At 38.2% G+C, this 24,517-nt stretch overlaps 2 protein-coding genes across 4 annotated transcripts; both read right to left on the reverse strand.

The window, feature by feature from the left end:
* Positions 1–651: 651 nt before the first annotated feature.
* LOC125475774 lies at positions 652–19,701 on the reverse strand. Of its 3 annotated transcripts, none has more exons than XM_048581115.1 (4): positions 18,788–19,701; positions 17,157–17,352; positions 1,006–1,103; positions 652–879 (listed from the first exon to the last, which is right to left on the reverse strand). In XM_048581115.1, the coding sequence occupies exons 1-4, from the start codon at positions 18,789–18,791 to the stop codon at positions 767–769; spliced, it is 411 nt and encodes a 136-aa protein (XP_048437072.1). In that variant the 5' UTR covers positions 18,792–19,701; the 3' UTR covers positions 652–766. The 3 variants fall into 3 exon arrangements, with proteins under 3 accessions (XP_048437072.1, XP_048437073.1, XP_048437074.1); XM_048581116.1 differs by having other exon boundaries at positions 1,002–1,103; XM_048581117.1 differs by lacking the exons at positions 652–879; positions 1,006–1,103 and adding an exon at positions 2,040–2,632.
* Positions 19,702–19,849: 148 nt separating this feature from the next.
* On the reverse strand, positions 19,850–21,928 carry LOC103967109 (phenylcoumaran benzylic ether reductase Pyrc5). The gene is made up of 5 exons (XM_048581113.1): positions 21,635–21,928; positions 21,397–21,531; positions 21,054–21,291; positions 20,445–20,648; positions 19,850–20,330 (listed from the first exon to the last, which is right to left on the reverse strand). Exons 1-5 carry the CDS (start codon positions 21,815–21,817, stop codon positions 20,164–20,166), a joined length of 927 nt encoding a protein of 308 aa, XP_048437070.1. The 5' UTR covers positions 21,818–21,928; the 3' UTR covers positions 19,850–20,163.
* Positions 21,929–24,517: the final 2,589 nt, after the last annotated feature.

Genomic DNA, 24,517 nt, shown 5'->3' on the forward strand with positions numbered 1-24,517 from the left:
ATTTCCAATACTGCTTCAAGAAGGTTCAAAGATACTCTGGGGTGCAATGATCAAGACTTGGTTTGACACACCAAGGTGGAGATTGTTAGGATTTTGGCTCGTCAAATATGTCCTAGTTGGTTTAGGATTGTTTTAGGAAACCTAGAGGTATACCGATTCTTGTCCTAGAGGGATTAAGAAAGAATTTCAGTTTTCTTATTCAATTTAGGTTTGGATTTCTAAAAGTCTATTTGAATTTGGATAAGTGTAATTTGCTAATCCACTTAGAAATAGGAATTCAATCAGTCTTGGGACATGTAAGCCAACCCTATGTCTATAAATAAGGTGCGGCTAGGTTGATTTTTACAGAAAAAAAGAAAACAGCCAGACAACCAAGAGTTTTGAGATTAGTTCTAGGGTTTGCAAAAGTTCTATACTCTTTATTATTAATCAAAGGAGCGGTGATTTCTCTACCTAGAAATCACAACTGGACTTAGGCAAAAGTTCTATCGAACCATTATAATTCTTGTGTGTTTCTAAGTTTTCTAATATTTGCTAGTTTAGTCTATTACCGTTGGTTACATTAAAGAACAAGGTCTAGTGTGTGGGTTTTCAATAGAAATGAGATTTGGTAGTTCTGCATGAAAAAATCTATAAAGAAGCAAATGAAAATTTAGAGGTAAATCTGATACTGCATATACTTTTATGTAAAACAAGATTCTACATGTACTTTGTGTGAAAAAAATATTCTGCATGTGCTTGTTGTGTGTTGTTTTCAAACAAAATATTAATAAACACAACTCTTAAACCTTTCACAGATGGACAACGCAAAATCAATTGAGGAGTCAGTCGAACAACGCTCAAAAGATGATGATGGCGACGACTTTGTCGATCCTCCACCTGCATCAAAAAGAGAAAAATGGAAAAGCACAAGAAGGAATCAAAAGCCAAGAAAGCTAAAGCAAGAAAAAAATTGGTGCTTGAACATAAAGATCATGAAAAAGATGAAACCGTAGTGAGACCTGCACAAGTAACCAATAAGGATGCCAAAGTCAAGAAAGATAAACCAGCAAAAAAATTGGTACTTGAACATGAACCTGAAGAAGATCAAAATATAGGGGGGCCTACACAACTTCCAGAAGATGATCAAGTTACTAAAGAAAAAAAATGATGACGATAATGAAAGAACAATATTAGACGGAATTGCAAAAGGTGATCTTGATGATGAGATTGATGACGTTTAACAGCAAGAAGAGGATGATGATGAAAGAACAGTTTCAAATGTGCTGGAAAAACGCGATGATCAAACAGATGATGAAAATATACAAATCCATGGAAGATAAAAACACAATGCCAAGATAAGCTCAAAAATCAAGACGATGACCCATCAAACAAAATGGCAAATCCAAAAACAAGCTAATTTTGCTTAATTTTTGTATGTATATTTTATATAAACTCATGAGTTTATCGTAAAAATATTAAAATGCCATCAACTGAATGATTCTGGTATAACTGATGCTGCATGCTAATTCTGGTATAACTAGTGCTGCATACTAATTCTGGTATAACTGATACTGCAGACTAATTTTTTATCACTGATAGTGGATACTAATTGTTGTATAAGTAATAATGCATGCTAAAAACTTATATAAGTAATGATGTGCACTAGAAAAAATATAAGAGCAATGTTGCATACTGATTCTTATATAACTAAAATAATGAATAATAAAATTTGATTCATATTCTTGATTCTCCTATAACAGTCAATGCATGATTATTCTGCTATAAACTGAAGCTTTGTGATTATAATCCATAATTGATGCTACATAATTATTCTGCTATAAACTGAAGCTGAAGCCTTGTGATTATAATCCAGAATTGAAGCTGCATAATTATTCTGCTATAAAACTAAAGCTTTGTGATTATAATCCATAACTGATGTTGTATACTAAATCTTTGTATAAGTAATAATCCATACTAATTCTTGATTTTGAATACTATTAGGAGGAAGAGGGTGGAAAACAATATGAAAATGAAGATCACTTTGACACACTAAGTGATAGTCAGAGTATCTTTGGCACCCAAATTCCAAATAAGTAAGTCCAAGATGACCAAAATGTTGCACATGATTTTGCCTATCCAACTGTTGAAAATGAAGAAAGAAATGCGGACATCAAAGACATGGACGCGACTGAAATTGATAGGGTAATCAATAATGTGGTTAATTTCCATAGAGAAAAGGTAGTATAAAAAGAGGCTCCAAGTACATCAATTGAAGAATCAATTCCTTTAGTGCAAGAAGTGGCAATGCAAAAAGAGCCTCCAAGTACTTCAATTCAAAAATCAGTTCCTGTAGTGCAGAAAGAGGGAGTGAAAGAAGTGGCTCCAAGCACCTTAGTTCCTCAAATCCCAGTTCACCCACATGGACAAGAAGCAAATGCAGAATTAGTCCCTCCACTACCAGTTCAAGCTAAGGAATAATAAGGAAATGCAGCACCTGTTTCTCAACTGCCAATTCACCCCGAAGAGTCAAGGAAGCAACAAACATTCTATGAATGGCTTCTTGCTCCACTTGTAGTTGAAGAAAAATGGGAATGTGAAATTTTAGAAGAGGAATTAACACAAGAAGAGCTCTCTCAAAGCCAAACAGATCCTGCAAAGTATTGGAAAATGAAGGTGAGACTTCAACTTCAGATGTTGAATAATGTTATCAACACATGCCACTTTAAGAATTTTGTAATTGAGAAAATTGTTCAAGAGAATGATGTTTTGCAAAAGGATAATAAGGACTTGCAAAAACAAAACAAGAAGTTGGAAAAAGAGAAAAAAGAATTGGAAAAACATTAAAATATAGTATAATGAATGAAATGAAAAATGAAACATAATTAATACATTAAAAATAGGAAAAATGACACTTAGAGTATACTTTCAATACTTAATCATATATTGAGACTACAGTTTTTAAACATTTCAAAGAAGGACATTTTTTTAAATCTGTGTAAGATGACATCATGTCCTATTTTCCCATTAGAAACAGAGTGATAGGAGCATATTTATGCGACTTAATTGGCTTGTTCTCATGCATTTATGTTGTATTTCTTTAGTTATTTTAGTCCTTTATGCCATTTTCGTGTGTTTCTAGGTTCATATGGCTAAGGAAGCAAAAAGGTGCATTTTGGAGCATTTTGGAGCAAAATTGGGCTTGGAATGGATAGCTTACGTTTGGAGCAAAAGGAATGGACGAAATTGAAGAGGATTCCTAATCAAATGAGGAATCGTAGTCAAAGAAGGTTTCCTACTTCAAGTAGGAAAGTTAAGCCAAGGTTTCCTATTTTGGGTTTAATCTTTCCTAGAGCCTTAATGACTCAATATTTCAGCAATATCAAAGGTTCCTACCTATTCTAGGTCACAAAACTTGCAAACTTAAGCCATGCCGTGAGTCCCTTTGTGTCTCCCTTCCTTGCCGTGCAAGGAAGGGCCGGGCCTTGTTTCCTGTTTTAAACCATTTAAACACATTCCTTTTTCATACCAAGCTCAGCCATAATTCACATACCCTTTTCTATACCAAAATTCTTCCCTAATTTTGTGAGCCTTTGATTTAATAAGCTAGGGTTTTATTTTCTATAACCCTATATAAACTAACTTCCAGCCGCACCCTAGCTCTATTATTCATTCCATCTCAGATTTTCACCCTTTATTTTCACCCTAGCCGACCTAATTCATGCCATCCATTCATTCATCAAACCATCTCAGCCATTCACTCAAAAACCCTAAACTACAACCTTGCAGCCGTACCATATTCTCATTCATTCACATATTTTCATTCAGCCACATGCTCTCCCATCATCATTCCACACCTCTATTGCAGCCACCAACCAACCTAGCTGTCATCCACATGCTCTCCCATCATCATTCCCTCTTTAATCCATTCAGCCACATGCTTTCCCATTTGATTATTCAGCCACATCCATGCACTCTTTATGATGGCAGCCACATTCTCTCCCTAGCTGTCATATTCCCTCTTTAATCATTCAGCCACCTATAAATAAACATCCATTGCAGCCACAAAACAACCATTATTCATTCACCATTCACGCCAGAAATTCATCCCCTGTCTATAACACATCCATACTTCACCATTCTTCATATTTTCTGCCCAAAAATAAGCCTTGCCATCCCCTACATCCATCCCTATCCTAAACACATCATTCTACACCATCCATAACCCCAAAAATTCACAACAAACCCTTGTGCCGCAACAAAGAGGAGGAGAAGAGGGCTTAAACGTTCATACAATTCAAGTTTGAGTTGTTGGAATTTTTAGGTGTTTTCCTCTCCTTGATTTCAATGGTTAAATTTACTTATCTTTGTCTTGTACGTATGAGGAACTAAACCCCCCTTGGCTAGGGGGGATTCGAAACCATGATTATGCTTGCTATATGATTTGATTACCTCTAATTGCGTTTCATAAGTTGTGAATTCAATTTACTTATCTATTTGAATTAAACTGATTTGTGTGTGTTGGTTGAGAGCGCACGCTTAATTATCATGCGTAAATCTAATGCTAGGATATAAGGAAATTTCTCCTAATCGTTACAAACTTATATTCACAAGTAGTAAAAGTTGATGACCTCAATTGCGTTAAGTAAATTCTTGGCATAAGTTTCATGCAATTCATAGTAACGAATGCTTCGTCAATGCTTATGGTTTTCAAAGAACTTAATGATTCTTGCTTGTATCTCTATTATGCAATTCATGTAGGGAACTTGTGGGGAATGCTTTGGGTTGTCGTATGCAATCATCTAATTCAATAACGTTACGAAAATCTGAGGGTTAATTAGTGCAATTCACGGTTAATCTGGGGCGTTGAGAATTCATGGGTTATTGAAAAGCAATTAGAAATCGTTTTGTGTGCAAGTATGGCATATGTGGAGATGAACCCCTTAGCTAGCTTCCATTCCATTCATTAAATCCAAATTCGTTTTAAAATCTGTTCGTTTTACAAAGTTTTAAGTTTTGTTTTCAAATTCGTCAAAAACTCAATCCCCCTTTGCTTTAGTGTCCAACTTAGTTAGAAAGTGTCTTAGTTTGTGTTTCTAAGTGTTTTGATTCATTTTATTACCCAATTTCGTCCAAAGTAGTCAAAGTGCTCAAAACTGCCCAGAAAGTGTTTTTAAGGCAGTTTTGAGTGTTTTAGGTGTTGTTTGAGTCTTTTGGTTTGTTTTAGTGTTTTAAGTGTTTAGTTTTGCATTCTTTGAGTCTAGTTTAGTGTTTTAAACTTTACTTTACGTTTTTGAGTCAGTTTCCAAGTGATTTTGCAATCCCTCCTAATCCTCGGTTAAGAACGATCCCTACTTATACTTATACTACAATTGTCACAAGAGGGTTTTAATTTGTGTGCTTATTTAGTTAGCATCAAATTTTTGGCGCCGTTGCCGGGGATTAGCAACTTCGCTAATCCCTTGGATTGTTTTATTTTGGTTTGTTTTATTTTATTCCAGATTCTTAATCTTGTTTTGTTTCTTGTTTTAGGTACTAGTTTATGACTCGGAGTTCGCATCCGATTCGTGAACATATCTTGGACTTTGACGACGATTTCGAGCGAGAGTTGAGACGAAAGAGAAAGAACCCAGAACCTAGCGAATCAAGTGAAAGTTCCGAGTCCGTTTCTGAATTTGAAGAAGAGGAACCCACGGCAATAGTGGGTGAAGTAGACATGGCAGCGGACAACCGAACAATCAAGAAGCTTTCCACTTCAGGATTGGACAATGCCGCACCCCTATGTATTCAATATCCTAGGGCGGCTCCAGACAAGACTGCCGAGTTCGAATTGAAGTCAAGTTTGTTACATCACATTCCGAAGTACCATGGGCTGTCCATGGAAGATCCAAACAAACACTTAAAGGAGTTCGAAGTAGTTTGTTCGAGCATGACCCCGGTGAATGTCGATGGAAGCATCTTGAAGATGAAAGCTTTTCCATTCTCTCTAATGGATAAAGCTAAAGATTGGTTGTATGAATTGGCTCCCGGAACTGTCACATCTTGGGAGAGCATGAAACGGGCTTTCTTGGACAAGTTTTTCCCAACTTCTCGTGTCATCCTCCTACGAAAAAGGATAAGTGGAATTCAACAAGATGAAGGTGAATCTTTTCCTACTTATTATGAACGTTTTAAATCTCTTGTTGCTTCATGTCCACAGCACCAGATGAAGGAGGAACTTCTCTTACAATACTTCTACGAGAGACTTTTACCAATCGAACGTCAAATGCTAGATGCCTCAGCGGGAGGAGCCTTGGTGGACAAGACCCCTACGGCTGCAAAGACCTTGATTGCTAATCGAGCATTGAACGCTCAACAATACGAAGGCGTTGGACAGAGGAGTACCCCACGGCAACACTAAGTTAATGAGGTAAGTGCCATAACCGAACTTCAAAATCAAATGGCTAACCTCACTACTTTGCTTTCTCAGGTGATGGACGGTCCAAAAGTCCAAACCGTAGCTTCTTGTGGTATGTGCTCCATGCAAGGACGTCCCACGGATAAGTGCCCACAATTGATCGAGAATGGAAGGTGGGAGACACTCAATGCCGTGGGATATGGGAATCAATACCAAAATCGTGGTGACCCCTTCTCTACTACCTACAATCCCGGTTGGCGTGATCATCCAAATTTCAAATGGCGGGATCCTCAACAACCCCAACAACAAGGAGGATTTAGGCAGCAACCACCGGGCTTTTATACAAAGCCATTCGTCCCCAATCAAACTCAATCGCAATCTACCCCAGCAAGCTCAGGTATGTCTTTGGATAATGATCAAGTTGTTAAGTTACTTACTACTTTGACGCATGAAGTACAAACTCAAACTAAGGAGAGGCAAATCCAAGACAAAAGGGTGGGCAATTTGGATAAGCAATTGGGGCAAATTGCCGAGTTCATGGGACAATTTCGAGAGCAAGGTAGGTTGCCAAGTTCAACCGTGGTCAATCCAAAGGGAGGGTTCGAATCTGCCAAAGCAATTACTTTGAGGAGTGGAAAAGAAGTTGGCACTACATCCACACCATCCAAAACAAGTCCTAATGAAGACGAGACGTTGCAACATGAAGAGGAGACTAAAGGGAAGCCCACGGCAAGGACACAACTTCCATTGCCGCAAGCCCAAAAGGACCAAAACTCATCCATGCCATCTCATTCGGCCACCAAAGGTAAGTTGGGTTCAAATTTGATTAATTCTAACCCCATTCCACCTAATGTTCCTTTTCCTCACAGATTTTTGCAAACAAAGAAGGAGGAGCATGAGAAGGACATTCTTGAGACGTTTAGGAAAGTTCAAGTCAATATCCCACTCCTAGATGCCATAAAGCAAGTGCCCAAATACGCTAAGTTTTTGAAGGAATTGTGCACTACAAGGAAGAGGGCGTCACACAAAGAGGTAGTAAGGGTAAGTGAGAATGTTTCCGCTGTTTTACAAAGAAAGTTACCACCAAAGTGCAAAGATCCAGGTAGCTTTACAATCCCTTGTATTATTGGTCAAACTAAGTTCTATGTTAGATTTAGGAGCTTCAATTAACGTCATGCCATACTCTATTTATGCTTCAATGAACCTTGGTGAATTAAAAAATGATGGTGTGATTATTCAGTTTGCCGATAGATCTAATGCCTATCCCAAGGGCGTATTGGAAGATGTCTTAGTGCAGGTGAATAATTTGATCTTCCCGGTGGATTTCTATGTCCTTGAAATGGAGGAAACCACCCATGCTCCATCCTTGCCGATTCTTCTTGGGAGGCCATTCATGAAGACGGCCCGAACGAAGATAGACGTGTTTAAAGGCACTTTAACAATGGAATTCGATGGGGAAGTGATTGATTTTAATATTTCTGAAACTATGAAATTTCCTAATGATGATCACTCATGTTTCTCTATTGATATTCTTGATTCTTTGGCGCAGGCACACCTTAATCAATTACATGGCGATGCACTTGAAACGGTCATTACAAATGGCGTCGAAATGAAGGACCACATAACACCCCACGACACACAATTGAACACCCATGCCGTGGCCTTTGATGAAGATGTGATTGAGACCGTGGCAGCCCTAGAGTCATTGCCACGGCTCCAAGGTAAGTCCCCTAGTCCAAATTCAATTCCAATTTCGACTAATAAGTTGCTTCCTTCTATAGAACAACCACCTACACTTGAGCTCAAACCATTGCCAAATCACTTGAAGTATGTGTTTTTGGGCGAGCAAGACACATTGCCCGTTATTATAGCTTCATCACTCATGGCACAAGAGGAGGAGAAATTGGTGAGGGTTCTCAAAGAGCATAAGACGGCCATTGGGTGGACTTTGGCCTACATCAAGGGTATAAGTCCTACCACGTGCATGCATCGAATTCTCATGGAAGAAGGCGCCAAACCATCAAGGGAAGCCCAACATCGACTTAACCCACCAATGATGGAAGTAGTGAAGAAGGAAATCATCAAATTGCTTGATTGTGGCGTCATCTATCCAATCTCAGATAGTAAGTGGGTTTCGCCCGTGCAATGCGTTCCAAAGAAATCCGGAGTAACTGTAGTTGCAAATGCCGAGAATGAGCTTGTTCCTACGCGCATTCAAACTGGTTGGAGGGTGTGTATCGACTATAGGAAGCTAAACGCAACCACGAGGAAGGATCACTTCCCATTGCCGTTCATTGACCAAATGCTTGAGAGGTTAGCCGGTTATGTTTTCTATTGTTTTCTTGATGGTTATTCCGGTTATAATCAAATTGTCATTGCACCCGAGGACCAAGAAAAAACCACTTTCACATGCCCTTTTGGTACATTTGCATATCGTCGCATGCCTTTTGGTTTATGTAATGCACCTGCCACATTTCAAAGATGCATGATGAGCATATTTTCCGATTATATTGAGAAAATAATTGAAGTTTTTATGGATGATTTCAGTGTCTTTGGAGATTCCTTTGATGGTTGCTTGCATAATCTAAGTTTGGTTCTAAAACGTTGTGTTGAAACTAACCTTGTTCTTAATTGGGAAAAATGTCATTTCATGGTTAAACAAGGCATAGTTTTAGGTCATATCATCTCTGAAAACGGCATTGAAGTTGATAAGTCAAAGATAGATCTTGTACGTCACTTACCCTCTCCGACTTCGGTTAGAGAGGTTCGTTCGTTTCTTGGCCATGCAGGTTTCTATCGTAGGTTTATCAAAGATTTCTCAAAAGTTGCACAACCTCTTTGCCGCCTCCTACAAAAAGACGTGGCGTTTGAATTCATTAAGGAGTGCACGGCATCATTCAACCAACTCAAGGAGTTGTTGACCACGGCACCCATTATTGTTCCCCCGGATTGGAACCTCCCGTTCGAGCTTATGTGTGATGCGTCCGATTATGCTTTAGGGGCTGTTTTGGGACAAAGAAAGGACAAGAGGCCGCATGTCATCTACTATGCCTCACGGACGTTGAACGATGCCCAGTTGAACTACTCCACTACGGAAAAAGAACTTCTTGCCGTTGTCTTTGCTTTAGATAAATTTCGATCATATCTAATTGGTATTAAAGTAATTGTTTTCACTGATCATGCAGCTCTAAAGTACTTGCTCACCAAAAAGGAGGTCAAGCCCTGGCTAATTCGGTGGAGGTTGTTACTTCAAGAGTTCGACATCGAGATTCGTGACAAGAAGGGAAGTGAAAATGTGGTGGCTGACCACCTAAGCCGAATGGTGCATAATGAGGAGTCCCTACCCATTGCAGAGACATTCCCCGATGAACAATTGCTGTCCATAAAGGTTAGTACACCTTGGTATGCCGATATAGTCAATTTTTTGGTGTCAAAACGTATTCCAAGTGAGTTCAATAGGCACCAACGTGACAAACTTAGGCATGATGCACGGTTTTATGTATGGGATGATCCGTACTTATGGAAATTTTGTCCCGATCAGATTATACGTCGTTGTGTGCATGATTCTGAATGTCATTCAATTTTGAGTTTTTGTCATACATATGCATGTGGAGGGCACTTTGGCACACAACGCACGGCCCTCAAAGTGTTACAATGTGGATTTTATTGGCCTAGTATTTTTAAGGATGCTAGAACGTTTTGCTTAACATGTGATAAATGCCAAAGAATGGGTGGTATTAGTGTAAGGTACCAAATACCGCAGGTTTCTATCCTAAATGTTGAAATTTTTTATGTTTGGGGTATTGACTTTATGGGTCCCTTTCCATCATCATATGGTTTTATGTATATTTTGCTTGCGGTTGATTATGTGTCGAAGTGGGTGGAAGCAAAAGCCAGCCGGACTAATGATTCTAAAGTGGTTGCAGATTTTATTAGAACTAACATTTTTGCAAGGTTTGGCATGCCACGAGTGATCATTAGTGATGGAGGGTCCCATTTTTGCAACCGGACCATTGAGGCATTATTGAGGAAATACAGTGTCAACCATAGGGTTTCTACACCTTACCATCCTCAAACAAATGGCCAAGCCGAGGTTTCCAACCGAGAGATCAAGCAAATCCTAGAAAAGACCGTTGGGCCAACAAGAAAGGATTGGAGTTTACGGTTAGATGATGCACTTTGGGCGTATCGTACGGCATACAAAACCCCCATTGGGATGTCCCCTTTTCGACTTGTCTATGGCAAGGCGTGCCATCTTCTCGTGGAGTTGGAGCATCAAGCTCTTTGGGCCGTCAAGAAGTTCAACATGCACTTAGAGGAAGCGGGAAGTCATAGGAAATTCCAATTGAATGAGCTTGATGAAATACGGCACGAGGCGTACGAGAATGCAAGCATTTACAAGCAAAAGACCAAAGCTTTCCATGACAACATGATCCGTGGGAAATCCTTCTCCATTGGGCAGAAACTGTTATTGTTCAACTCCCGTTTACGTTTGTTTCCCGGTAAGTTACGTTCCAAGTGGATTGGACCGTTTGTTATTACTAATGTTTTTGTTCATGGTGCAGTCCAAATCCAAAGCTTGAAAACAGGACATGAATTTAAGGTGAACGGGCATCGTTTGAAGCCCTATTATGAGAACTTTGTGGAGCACACCGTGGATGACACCCCCTTGGGTGCCGTGGGCTCCAATCTGGAGTGATTGGGTTCTTCGTCCGGCTGCAAGACGTAAAAGAAAGCGCTAATTGGGAGGCAACCCAATACACTGAATAAAAGAAAGCATGTCCATTGATCTCCGAGAAATTACAAGTGCGTACAAAAAAAAAAAAAAAAAAAAAGAGAAAGAAAGATGGAGCTTTCACAAAGGTTGTTCACGTGAAGCCCCACTACTTGGCAAAACTCCAAGAGCGGGAGGCATCGAAGATAGATCATTCGAGGCCTCAATACTTGGTGGAACGCTAGATGACGCAGGAAAAAGGTGCCTCTGGAAGAAAGCTGCAAGCCTTTGACGGTCACTTTGAATTCAACCTTCAGATTCTTGCAGCTGATCAAGCTTCCTCTTCATGCTCGTCGAATAATTATTTGCAAGCACGTGCAAACTTCTATTCTCGCGCTTAAGCTGTTTGATCTCTTGCTTAAGATTTTCCACCTCCGCCATCAATGATTCAACCTGACAGGATCGAGCAAGTAGGCGTTGGCCCATGTTGGACACAGAGCCCGCACACTGAACACTGAGAGCTAGGGACTCTTGAACGGCCAACTCATCGGACCGTCCTGAAAGCAGCCTACTATCTTTAGGAGTGAGGAGGTTCCTAGCTACTATCGTAGCTGTTGTTGCATCCGTCATCACGGAGTCTTCACCTGTAAGAGGGCCATTAGAACATAAGAAAGACGAGCACCATACATTACCCTGACGCGGCGCACCCGTATCACTGCCGAGACTCAAATCTAAGCAAATGTTAGATGGGTTAGCCATTTTCAAAGATGTTAAAAGAAAAGGGTTGGATGGAGTAAAATCTCAAAGGGCCGGAGACGATTTTCACGAATGGGCAATCTTCAAAGTGTGCATGTTAGAGGTGATCGATACCTCTATAAAAGGAGAGGCAACACAACCACCGATTTAAAATTGAAGAGACGCCACTCTTCAAATCTTAAAAGCCGGATTTTCCTGCGTAAAGTTCGTCAACACTCTTCAGACACAATCTCGGCTTTTCAGATAACGCACTTTTGCCGACAAGCGTGGGTGACAAAGCCGCAATCTCGGCTTTTCAGATAACGCGTGCAGCTTTGTCAAAAGATCTCCGACAAAGTTGAAAACGCATGGAGGTCATTATCCCAACTACCACACTTTTGCCGACAAGCGTGGGTGACAAAGCCGCAATCTCGGCACTACTACTTGCCATTAAAATTCCTATATACGTCAACATTCATGGCAAGGCATACATCCAAAGACGCATGACTTTTCTTCTTAGCCGAGAATGTAGCTGCAACCAAACCTCTCAACATGCTCAGTTTTCTTCTTCCCTTGAGAACACCTATCCAGCCCTGCTCTCAAGTACTCATTTTCAACCATTGATGTACCCCCAAAGAAAATACCAGATGCCTGGAGTACAGATGAGGCAGGAGGAAACGGTAGATCGAAGCATGTGGAGACAAGCGCAACAAATATATGTGCTGATTCATTCGCTGCTTCTCCAAGCAGATGTGGTCCCTTCTCTGGAAGTGTATCAATCGTTGAAGATGACTACTCGAGAGCAACACTAGGTAAGCAACCAGGTAATAGATTCTAGGTAGTCGGTTCCAGATCGGAAGACTGACTCCAAGTGCCGGCTGATTGCTCTCTTTCTCTTTGCCATGCGAGTAAGAACAAGGACAAAGGAAAAGACAGGGAAAGAGCATGATATGAGATACCTTTGCTTTTGCCCTTGATGATATGAGATACTTTTGCTTTTGAAGAAGCAGCGAATGAATCAGCACATATATTTGTTGCGCTTGTCTCCACATGCTTCGATCTACCGTTTCCTCCTGCCTCATTTGTACTCCAGGCATCTGGTATCTTCTTTGGGGGTACATCAATGGTTAAAAATGAGTACTTGAGAGCAGGGCTGGATAGGTGTTCTCAAGGGAAGAAGAAAACTGAGCATGTTGAGAGGTTTGGTTGCAGCTACATTCTCGGCCGAGAAGAAAAGTCATGCGTCTTTGGATGTATGCCTTGCCATGAATGTTGACGTATATAGGAATTTTAATGGCAAGTAGTAGTGCCGAGATTGCGGCTTTGTCACCCACGCTTGTCGGCAAAAGTGTGGTAGTTGGGATAATGACCTCCACGCGTTTTCAACTTTGTCAGAGATCTTTTGACAAAGCTGCACGCATTATCTGAAAAGTCGAGATTGCGGCTTTGTCACCCACGCTTGTCGGCAAAAGTGCGTTATCTGAAAAGCCGAGATTATGTCTGAAGAGTGTTGACGAACTTTACGCAGGAAAATCCGGCTTTTAAGATTTGAAGAGTGGCGTCTCTTCAATTTTGAATCGGTGGTTGTGTCGCCTCTCCTTTTATAAAGGTATCGATCACCTCTAACATGCACACTTTGAAGATTGCCCATTCGTGAAAATCGTCTCCGGCCCTTTGAGATTTTACTCCATCCAACCCTTTTCTTTTAACATCTTTGAAAATGGCTAACCCATCTAACATTTGCTTAGATTTGAGTCTCGGCAGTGATACGGGTGCGCCGCGTCAGGGTAATGTATGGTGCCCGTCTTTCTTATCTTCTAATGGCCCTCTTACAGGTGAAGACTACGTGATGACGGATGCAACAACAGCTACGATAGTAGCTAGGAGCCTCCTCACTCCTAAAGATAGTAGGCTGCTTTCAGGACGGTCCGATGAGTTGGCCGTTCAAGAGTCCCTAGCTCCCAGTGTTCAGTGTGCGGGCTCTGTGTCCAACATGGGCCAACGGCTACTTGCTCGATCCCGTCAGGTTGAATCATTGATGGCGGAGGTGGAAAATCTTAAGCAAGAGATCAAACAGCTTAAGCGCGAGAATAAAGGTTTGCACGTGCTTGCAAATAATTATTCGACGAGCATGAAGAGGAAGCTTGATCAGCTGCAAGAATCTGAAGGTCGAATTCAAACTGACCGTCAAAGGCTTGCGACTTTCTTCCAGAGGCACCTTTTTCCTGCGTCATCTAGCGTTCCACCAAGTATTGAGGCCTCGAATGATCTATCTTCGATGCCTCCCGCTCCTGGAGTTTTGCCAAGTAGTGGGGCTTCACGTGAACAACCTTTGTGAAAGCTCCATCTTTCTTTCTCTTTTTTTTTTTTTTTTTTTTTGTACGCACTTGTAATTTCTCGGAGATCAATGGACATGCTTTCTTTTATTCAGTGTATTGGGTTGCCTCCCAAGTAGCGCTTTCTTTTACGTATTTACCCTTCCTTTTTCTGTCAAACGTGATCGGCGGTGATTGACGGAAATATTGGTTAAGATTTACTCTCTTATATTCGAATCATTCAATTTTTATTTTCGTTTCTCTACTATTTTTCTCTCTCTGATGTTTACTTCTCAAGTTTTCTTCGAAGGTAATTGTATCTCTCTTAATTTTATCTGTTCCGATTTAGATTTTTGAAGTGTTGTGTGTTTTTGAATTTATTTCGATTTAGATTTTGAAACGATTCTTTAATTTTTCAGTTTTTAATTGGCCGCATTGAGTTTTTTTGGATTGTTTTTGCTTTTTGCAGGTATGGTTTTTTAGTTTTGAAGATTTTGATTGAGTTTTTATTTGATCGAGTGTTTGGAGAAGGTGATTTTACATTGTGCTGCTTTTGTTTTCATTTAGGTTCCTTTTATTTTTTGCAGTTTAGTTATCATGTATATTTGTTAGAGTTGGAATGGATTATGAAGTAGTTTAGTATTTGGCGAAGATTATTAATATTTATGCAGCATCAACTTATAGAATCGTGCAAAATCAATTGTCATAAGTTTTGGGGGGCCCCCTTATAAACATTTAATAATTGTCAACGTAATACTTGTGCAGCATCAGCTCATAGAACCTTGTAGAAATTATAGATTTAGTTGTAAAATTTTCTTACACTAGTGCTTTTTCCCAGAAAAGGTTGACGGCTTTTTTGTTTATTGTGACTAGGAGAATGTATGCTGGATGACCCTTCCACTCATATTTTCTCCATGACGGTGTAATAAAAATGCATATCCATCTTCTTCTTTTTTGGGGCTTTTTTGTACATTTAGTATTGTTCACTTTTAACGAAAATAACATTTTTATTCTATAAAATCACTTATTACTTACAACATATTTTTATCTTTCTGATTAAAACTCAAAATTTTCAAATTATTTTCAATATTATTATTATTATTATTATTTTGGTAAGGGATCAAATTGGCTTTGGTTCGTAGTGTCAGTGGATACATGGAATGACGAAAATGCCCTTGGAATTTGAATAGCCTTCGTACCAGTGAGGACGATTTATAGCATGACGTTGGTGTTGCGTCTGCATGATGATGGGTTGTTAGGTGGATGGGTGTCCGTCCGGTTTCCGAAATGTGTATGTGTATGTGCGTGTGCGTGTGTGTTTTTTTATAAAAATAGGTGGATTTTGTTATATTAAATCGAAGTTTGAATCAACGTCGTTATGTAAAAGTTTAATTTTTTTTCATTACTACGGTAAAATGTCACTTACGTTCCGAGATATGTTTGGAGATTTAATTATATTAATTTACATGAGTGTTTACATTTATATTCGATTGTTAGAATAGTGTTTACATTTATATTCCTTTTTGGTAAAAGTGTTTACATTTATATTTGATTGTTAGAATACTTTGGTTCATATGATCCGACAAATGTACCACATTGCATGGTCATACAATTAGATTTCTATGTCATACAATGAGATCTCTTTAGTATTTTTAGGCCTAATAGGATTATTAGTCCAGAGATATCGGAAATAGCTCTTGTTATTAAAAAAAAAAAAAAAAAGAATTTAAGCTTTTGTGGTAAAGTTTATTCGAATTTAGGCTCAAACTAAAAAATTCCGCCAACTCTTTGTAATTATTAGTATATGAACTACACATATGAGACTACAATGTATCTCTCCGTTAGCACATGAGACTTATATGTGAGACTAACTTTATCTTTTTAACCTCACATGTGAGCCTGACATGCATGTGCTAACAATTAATGGAAATGTGTTGTGCCCTTGTATAATGACATGGGTTCAAACCCCGTTAGTGATTGATCTAACATCTAATCTAACAAAATCTTTCGTTTAACCAAAAAAAAAAAAAAAACTTCTATTTGGAGTTCACTATTTTTTTAAGAAAAGTGTAAGTGCTTCTTGGAAAAACACTTGGATTGGTTTTTGGGATTGTTTCTTGAAGAAAGCACATAGAATCAATTGCTTATTTCAGATAACATTTCAAATATTTTTTGATATGATTGACCACCCCTAATTCGAATCAGAAACTCGAATAGGAGAATTTGAACATACTACTATGTTCTTAACTACTTAAGCTATAAACTGCTTTCAATTAAAATCTAATAGAATAACATGTTTGCCTCATTTGAATTTCATACATACCTATGCATACTATGACATTGATTTTAGATGGAATTAACAAAGGTGCCTACGCGTTGCTACGGGATTGAAAATTCTACTGAAAATTGTGTAACACATAGAAGTTCTAACAAAATTATATGAAGGTATATATAGTAGACAATACTATTTACATACATGTACAAATTTATATACAATTCTACCAATAATAAGAAACAAAATAGGTGTTCATGGGCAGAATGAAGCTTATGGTTATAAATTGTCAAATTCCATGCACGTCAAACTTCATTTAGGAAACTGAAAACCATAAAGAATAAAGTGATAAACACACAAAGACAGTTCACAATATGAAACCGTTGCTTCACTAAAGAAACGGTACCAACAAAATCATTTGTTTTTTTTTTTTTTTTTTTTTTTTGGCTGCAAAAGAACAAAATAGAAAAAGGGAAACAAAATATTTATTTCTATTTTATATTCTGTGGAAAAAAACTTGGAAGAATAAGCAATAGTGAAAAGATCATATTTATTTCAAATTTTTAGGCGAAAAAAAAAAGTAGTACGGAATACACATTTCAATAAAAAAACCTAAAACCCATTTCACGTTTGTGCGTTTTCGATATTGCACAATTATATATGGAAAACAAAATGCTGTTAAAAGATACCAACGATGAAGGCAAATTTTGAGAAAGTATTGACGAAAACGCATAGTACACATACCTCCTTAAATCTTTCCTCTGATGACGAAGAGCAGCAAGAGCCATGATCCTGATCTTACGAGCTCGAATCTCATCCGTTGAGATATCACTGGTAGTGATTAAAGAAGCACAGGACTTGGTGGAAATGGAATCGCCAGAAACCGAGCTTCCTCTGCAACCCTCGATCTTGCTTCGCTCCCAATCGTCGTCCAAACAACCTGCAAGTTCAAGCAAATGAATCAGAAGATATTAAAACGATCGAAATGCAAAAACGCACAGATTAAAACGAAGCAGAGTCGAAGCAACTGTGTGTTCGGTTGGAGACGGAAATGGAGCCATAGCCATAGCCATTGCTTCTCTCCCTCTAGATCTGAAAATAAAGGTGTGAGAGAGAGAGATTGAGAGGGAGGAGATTGAGAATCGACAGATCTGAAAGGGAGGACTGAGGAGAGGAGACTTCGAGAAGGTGTGAGAAAATAAGAGAGGAATGGGAAAATGTTACAAACGGGCTGGTTCGGATACCCTTGTTTTTAGACTTCTGGAACCGACCTGCCCCAAAAATTTCAAAGGCCCGGCCCGGCCTGCCCTGTTTCTCCTTTTACCCTTCCCGAACCAGCCTGTACCCGTCCCGAATCGTGATTACCCGTCGTTTGCCCACTCCTACCTGAAATGCCTTTTGAAGGCTTAGTCCTACTTCGAAAAGCTAGAAAGGGAAAATTGTGAACCCAAATTAAAGCTTCTTCTCTCACTCGTAAGAAAATCAAAGTTTTAACGAAACACTTTCGGTACTGTTTACTTTTAACGAAAAATCACATTTTTACCTTTCCCTTGTACTATTCATTACACCTTTATTTGTCATTTTTTATTAAAACAAAAGTTTTTTTTGGATTTTTCGTTAATTTTCCTTAAGAAAAATGGAAACTCTATATGGAAAAGAATTGAAATTATGCATAATGAAGAGTGGATCAAAACTATAAATAAATTATCTTAATGCATAGGAGATCGTTGTTAGAATTCGGAAACAATTGAAACTTCATTTTAAACACGAACTTAATCAATTGATTTATATTTAAATGGAAAGAAAGTATTAGTCAGTTTTATCTATCTTTTTAGTGTCGCACCATTTCTCTTTGATTAAAAGCTTGAATTTTTACTTTCCTTCCATTCCCCTGCTGCATAACAGTTTAGTAGCTCTTGTTTACCTACAACAAAATGAAAACCATTTGGGGAAAACAACTAAGCCTTTGGTTATTAGATTTTTGGTGGGCAAAGCAAGAAAATTACACACGACAAAACTATTAAAACTTTAAAACCCACTTCCGAAATCAGGTTCTCTAGCTGGCTAATGATCATATTGGATATAAATTATCATCCCGAACAGTGAAATAGTTGATTTTTTTATTTTTTTGTTTTTTTATTTTATTTTTTTGTTTTTTTTATTTTTTATTTTTTTTTGTTTTTGAACATTCTAGTAAACTTTGTCAATAGAAGTTCAAATGAGAAACCAAAATGTGAGTGGCTAACCCAAAAAAGGTCAAAAGAACTTTGCCAATAAAAGTTTTGAAGTAATTCATTTTCAGAAACAAAAATCTGAAAGAGAACACATGAAGGGGAAACCAACCTTAAATTTCATATTATTTGGCCTATCCTTACCCATTTAAAATGCACTGAAAAAACAAAAGTCAGAACTATAGAACACGACCCTTTAACATGCTCAGGCTCTCCACCATATCAACTTTTTCCTTCTCCAAACACTTAAATTCTTCCTTTACTTTTAAGAAGTCATTGTGCAGTTTGTTATTGTACTGTTGCAAGCTTGCCCTGCTCAGGAAAACACAGAAGTAAGATTTATAGATACATAATAAGAGAAATTCCTTATGTAATTCGCAACAATTCCAACTAAGAAGCTCACTTTGAAGATTGAAAATTGACTCCTTAACTGATGCAGGGCGCAGCGGATAGAAACGAAATAAAACGAAAAGGAAACTGATATATAAGGTCTATTTTTACTTTCCTGCTTTTAGTAGGATTGGGATTAGTTTTCCAGGAATCAGAAAACAAGTGTTAAAAACATATTTGTTCATGCTTAATAGTTGATACAACATTCACATACGTATTTTCACTAAACTATATGAAAGAAAATTTGACTACTCAATGAATCAAAAGTAGCATTTTCAAATGAGATATCAAATCCTAAGTGAAGATGTTATTGTGCGTATTTGGCAACAACAATTCACATGAGTTGTTAAATCCTAGGTGAAGATCCTAATGTATATATTTGCCATGAAAAATCATTTCAACCAAAATGTTATTTACTGATTGAATTTGAAGTCTTTGTCATTAGGAGTCAAATTCAACATCAACGTCATATTTACTTTTTATTAGGTTCTACTCTCACCAAAGATAAATTTGAATCACATTATTGTTAGCATATTGTAAGGCTAAGCAACCCCTTTCCCTGTAGGTAATGTAAAATTATAACAGTCAAATTCTACATCTGTTGCGTTTATAGAAATCGTCGTAAAAAATTTACCAGATAATTTCATTTCTATTTATAAAATGCCCGATTCAAGGCATTATGTATCTCCCTTATAGATGCTCTAACGTAACTTCCATAGAAGAGTTTTCCAACCGAAATGAGAGAGACCTACAACCCAAAAGAAAAACCAAAAGGCACAAAAGGTTGAACCAAAACTCAAAAGAAAAACCAGAATCTGAAGGGGAAGAAATCTACAACCCAGGTCTTTCCTGTCATTTTACCAAAAGGTAGTACAGAGAGTTGAACAAAGATGCGACAAACAAAGATGCGACAAAGGGGAAGTAGCCATCCCCATATGCTAGTTATTTCCACACAACCTGAGATACACTAATCATCAAACTACCTACTCTTTATTTGCAAAGAGCCAGTTTCACTCATATAAAACCATCAACACGCTTCCAAATCTCGATAGCCAGTTTCACTCGCATAAAACCATCAACACTCGATAGTCAGTTTCACTCGTATAAAACCATCAACAGGCTTCCAAATCTCAGACAAACTGGTTGAGGTACTCGTCGACTGTGGTGTATTTGACATCAGGGTAAAGAGCAGTGGCTTCCACGCCAAACGAAGGCTCGATCTCAAAGTTAGTGTGGTCTCCCTTTACAAAAACTGCGTGACTAATTGATAGTATCACATTGAGCGGCACCGCTGCCTCTGCAAAAAGGACACAAAAATAAACCCACCAATTTTAAATTTATCTCAAAATGTTTGAAACAAACAAAAATATTCGAATCAGTTGTTCCCAGACCGACAATGATTGCCACTAACCTTGGATTTGCTTGAGCAGCTGCTCCTCCGGGACATAGATTCTCTCGAGGGTTTTGCCAATCTTCTTCTCCCAAAGAGAGACAAGCTCATTGAATGAAATGGTGTTGGCAGGGGGCCTGATATAGAGGACTTTGTTCAAGGTTCTTGGATCATCCACTGCCCTAATTGTGTACGTCCCAATGTCGTCTTCCTTGTTGAAAATTGCTGCAAATCAAACAAATTGAAAACCCCTTTACATTTTCGAAAACGCAAAAGTGGGCTTTATGCTGCAACTCATATGCATAACAATTACTCATCGGTTGCTGCAACTCAAACAGATTGAAAATCCCTTTTCATTTTTTTTCTTTTGACAAAGTAATACTTCAAATACTACTCTACGCAGAGGAAAAACAGATTTGGATGCAAAAAAGGCATGCACACGTCAAATTTATGTGCAACAAGGGCGCGCACACAGTCCTGGCCTAACACACATATGCATAACAATTACTCATCGGTTGCTGAATAATTTACCAAACGCCAAAGTGGGTTTTGTGCAGTAAATTGTAATAAAATGAAACCACAGAAAATACATCTATTCAGAACCCATGGTTAAGTAGTTTTAGGTTTTACCTTTAGGGTTTCCGTCGCCCAAAATGACGACTTTGTCCCTAGGAGCAGAAGTAGCCCCGGGCTGGTTCAAAGTAGGCAAGAAGTAACCAGCAAAGAAGTTGGAGGACACATAGGTGTACGGAATACCCTCAGCCTCCACAGCTCTGCGAATCTTGGCCTTGGTCTCAAACGCCGATTTGGCAGGCTCAACAGCGTGACTTCGATCGACGTCATTTCCAAACTCCGACGGGAAAAATCTCTGCAGCCCAATTCATACATTCACAATCGCAATTTTACAGAGCAAAAATAAAAAAAAATAAAAATACAAAAACCAGAGTAACCCACAAAAATTCAAGACTTTCACCTTAACATTGCCTGATTCTTTGATGGCAGCAATGATCTTTCCCTGATCAGCCAACTGACCATGCCCCACCGTCGAGATCACCACGTCGACTTGCTTGATCGCCTTCACCAAGCTCTCGTGATCGTACAGATCACCCTACAAATTATATAAAATAAAATTAAAACAAAAACACAAATCAAGCAAAACCCAATTGGTTAATCGGATTAAAAAGCTAGAAAATGCTGGGAATTTTACGAACCAGGACGAAATTGACGCCCAGAGCCTTGAAGTTCTCGATGACTTTGGACTTTGCCGGGTCGGAGAGGGAAGCTTCTCGAACCAGAACGTAGGTAGGGTGCCCGGCCTTGGCGCTGGCCTCGACGACGAACTTTCCAATGTAGCCGGTGCCGCCGATGAAGAGGATTTTGGACTTGGAGGCCATCGGGAATGGGAATTGGGGGGATCGGAATGAGCTGAGTTGGAGAGAGAGAGAGCGAGTGAGATCGCTGCGAGGGAGAGGAGTAATTAGTAGTTAGCTGAGAGGTGCATTGACAGTGATCGAAGTGCCTGTGGTTTATAGTGTGAGTGGGATGCGTGGAATGACGAAAATACCCTTGGAAGTGGATAGGCCCGTCTGGTGAGGGCGATTATAGCATGACGTTGTTATTTGCGTCTGCATGATGCTGGGTTTGTATGCGGATGGAAGCCCGTCCAGGTTCAGCCGGACGATGAGAGATGTTTCGAGATTTGGCCTAATTATATTTTAACCGTTGGATTTTGAAATAATAATGAGTGGGACAGACTAGGTAACCTGCACGTGAAAATGACAGTGTCACCTACTGTGATGTACCTGACAAGTGATGGGATTGCAGGTTCTAGAAGAATTATGTTTAGGTGAAGATAAGCCTTTGGATAAAGCACATGCTGTGACAAACCTTCCCAACTATGAGTCAGGTCACCTAACAAACTCTAACGAGTATTTTGCACACTCTGCTGGTTTGAATTAATCAACATATAATTTCATAAGTTGCAAAATTGTATGACCAACCAAGGAAACATAGTTCCCAACTACGGATTCCTTGCCCATTTATCTGTCTGAAACGAAAATAAAAACACTACTACTTTTGTTATGCTATGGAATATATGATCAAATATTAGTTTCTAAGCACTATAGCTATTCAAGACTAAGAAAATGGGGGAGAAAACCAAGTTTCATTTAAATTTGAAAGCCATGAGAACTGACAGTGCTACTCCCATAGATGCGTAAAAACATAAACAGTTTTCTTACTAAAGAGTCATATAAATTGAAGATTATGAGTTGAACACTCAAATGATTAACCAATATATAGACACTAAGAAAGATGATTCATTCTCGTGAGGAAAATGATGAATTGATATTTAGTTCAAAAGTACCATATATTAGTAAAGTATTTGTCTTATAATATTTAGCACAATAGATTGGACTTTTTAAGGTATTTCAAAATACATCTCATTTTACTCCCTAAAAATTAGGAAGTTTTAATAAAAAGTCTATGGTACTATTCATTTTAATGAAAAACCACATTTTTATTCCACAATAATTACTATTATTGAATTGGTTATTTGCAAACCACTAAATGTGTTTTGATTTACTTTATTTTGATTACCATATCAATCTTATTGTTGCTGCCTTTATTATACTTTTATTCTTTATTTATGACAACAAATTTATCCTTCCGTTTTGTTTTGAACAATTAAGTTACCTAATTTCTAATATATATTAATAGCTATATAATTATGATATTTATTATTATGAAAACATGTTACAAAGGAAAGAGATAGATAACAAGGGTGAGGGTAGACCAAGTTGTTTTTCCAATTTTCATATGACCTTTCCTTATTTCTTGAAGTGTTGTTATGTCATTCAATTGTCTTGTACCAATGGAAAAATTTAGTTATTCATCTAATTTAAGTATTGTGAGTGTACGCTTATAAGGATCATAAGTTGTTATATTTTGGAGGGTATGGTGCCATAACTTGCTACACTGAGACATTGTCTCCGAGAGGTGAAATCTACTCTTAAAGATAGTAAACTTACACGTCTCAACCTAATATCTTGTTCTAATCAAGGATTGACGAGGAGCGTTCTACCTACCAAAGATAAGTATTTTATCTTCTTTGTTCGTTTTATGTAATTAATTGTGGCAATGAAAATTATCATATACTAATATTTATTTTATGCGATTTGTTATAGGAGAAGTAACATCTGGATCGCCAATATTTCCAACACAATACACTTAATCTGTTATTACATTTCTTGTGGAGTAAAGTATCAACAAATGGGTATTGAAATGAAATAAAGTTTATCTATTGATATATCTAAGAAATTATAGACATGTGCTTGTTTTATTCCAAAGAACTCATCAAAAGCCATGGTCTTTATTGGGCAAGCAAAATCTAAGTATCTCTCTAGCTTGCATACAAACCGCTCACAAAAAGGGCTTTGTAGTTACATATTGAAATAGATTGATCGTACAACGATTAAGGAAGCAAACATTTGTTATTGCATCTTCATACCTCACATAAATACATATCTCCATGAAGTTAGTCATGGATGTGTTTGGCTAATACTTGTGGCATATTATAATTTGGAGCACATGTGATCCACCTTCAAACGTAAACACTTCAACTATCATGCATGGTATCGGATTACATCAACTTTGTAATAAGTCAGACTGAAGAATTTGAAATGAGGGAGCATACTCATCAAGGAGAGCATCCAAAATAGATCAAGGTTTTAACGAGGTAATCGATGTCCATTATTTGGTTTGAGTGGATGACATCATGCTTGTGTAAGCAATGATGTCATTACCTATTCATTTGCCTATATAATGAAGGCTAAGGCCACTAAAAACAAAAGTGAGAAGCGTAGGGAGGAAAATAAAGAAAAGAGGAAAGGAACAGAGAAACAAAAAGAAGAAGAGAGATGCAGAACAAAATACTAGTGAGTCAGGCTAGAGAGAAGAGAGAAAACAATGAGAGTTATTTGCGTACTCCTATTATTTTAAATAATGAAAAAAAAAATATTGTTGTTGTCCCAAGGACATAGGCATACTTGCCGAACCTTGTAAATATTGTGACTTATTTACTTTATTCCTCTGCA

Source organism: the organism of the source record quoted next, unplaced genomic scaffold, assembly GCF_019419815.1.
Source record: "Pyrus x bretschneideri cultivar Hongxiangsu unplaced genomic scaffold, Pyrus_bretschneideri_v1 Contig16, whole genome shotgun sequence".
Taxonomy (NCBI): Eukaryota; Viridiplantae; Streptophyta; class Magnoliopsida; order Rosales; family Rosaceae; genus Pyrus; species Pyrus x bretschneideri.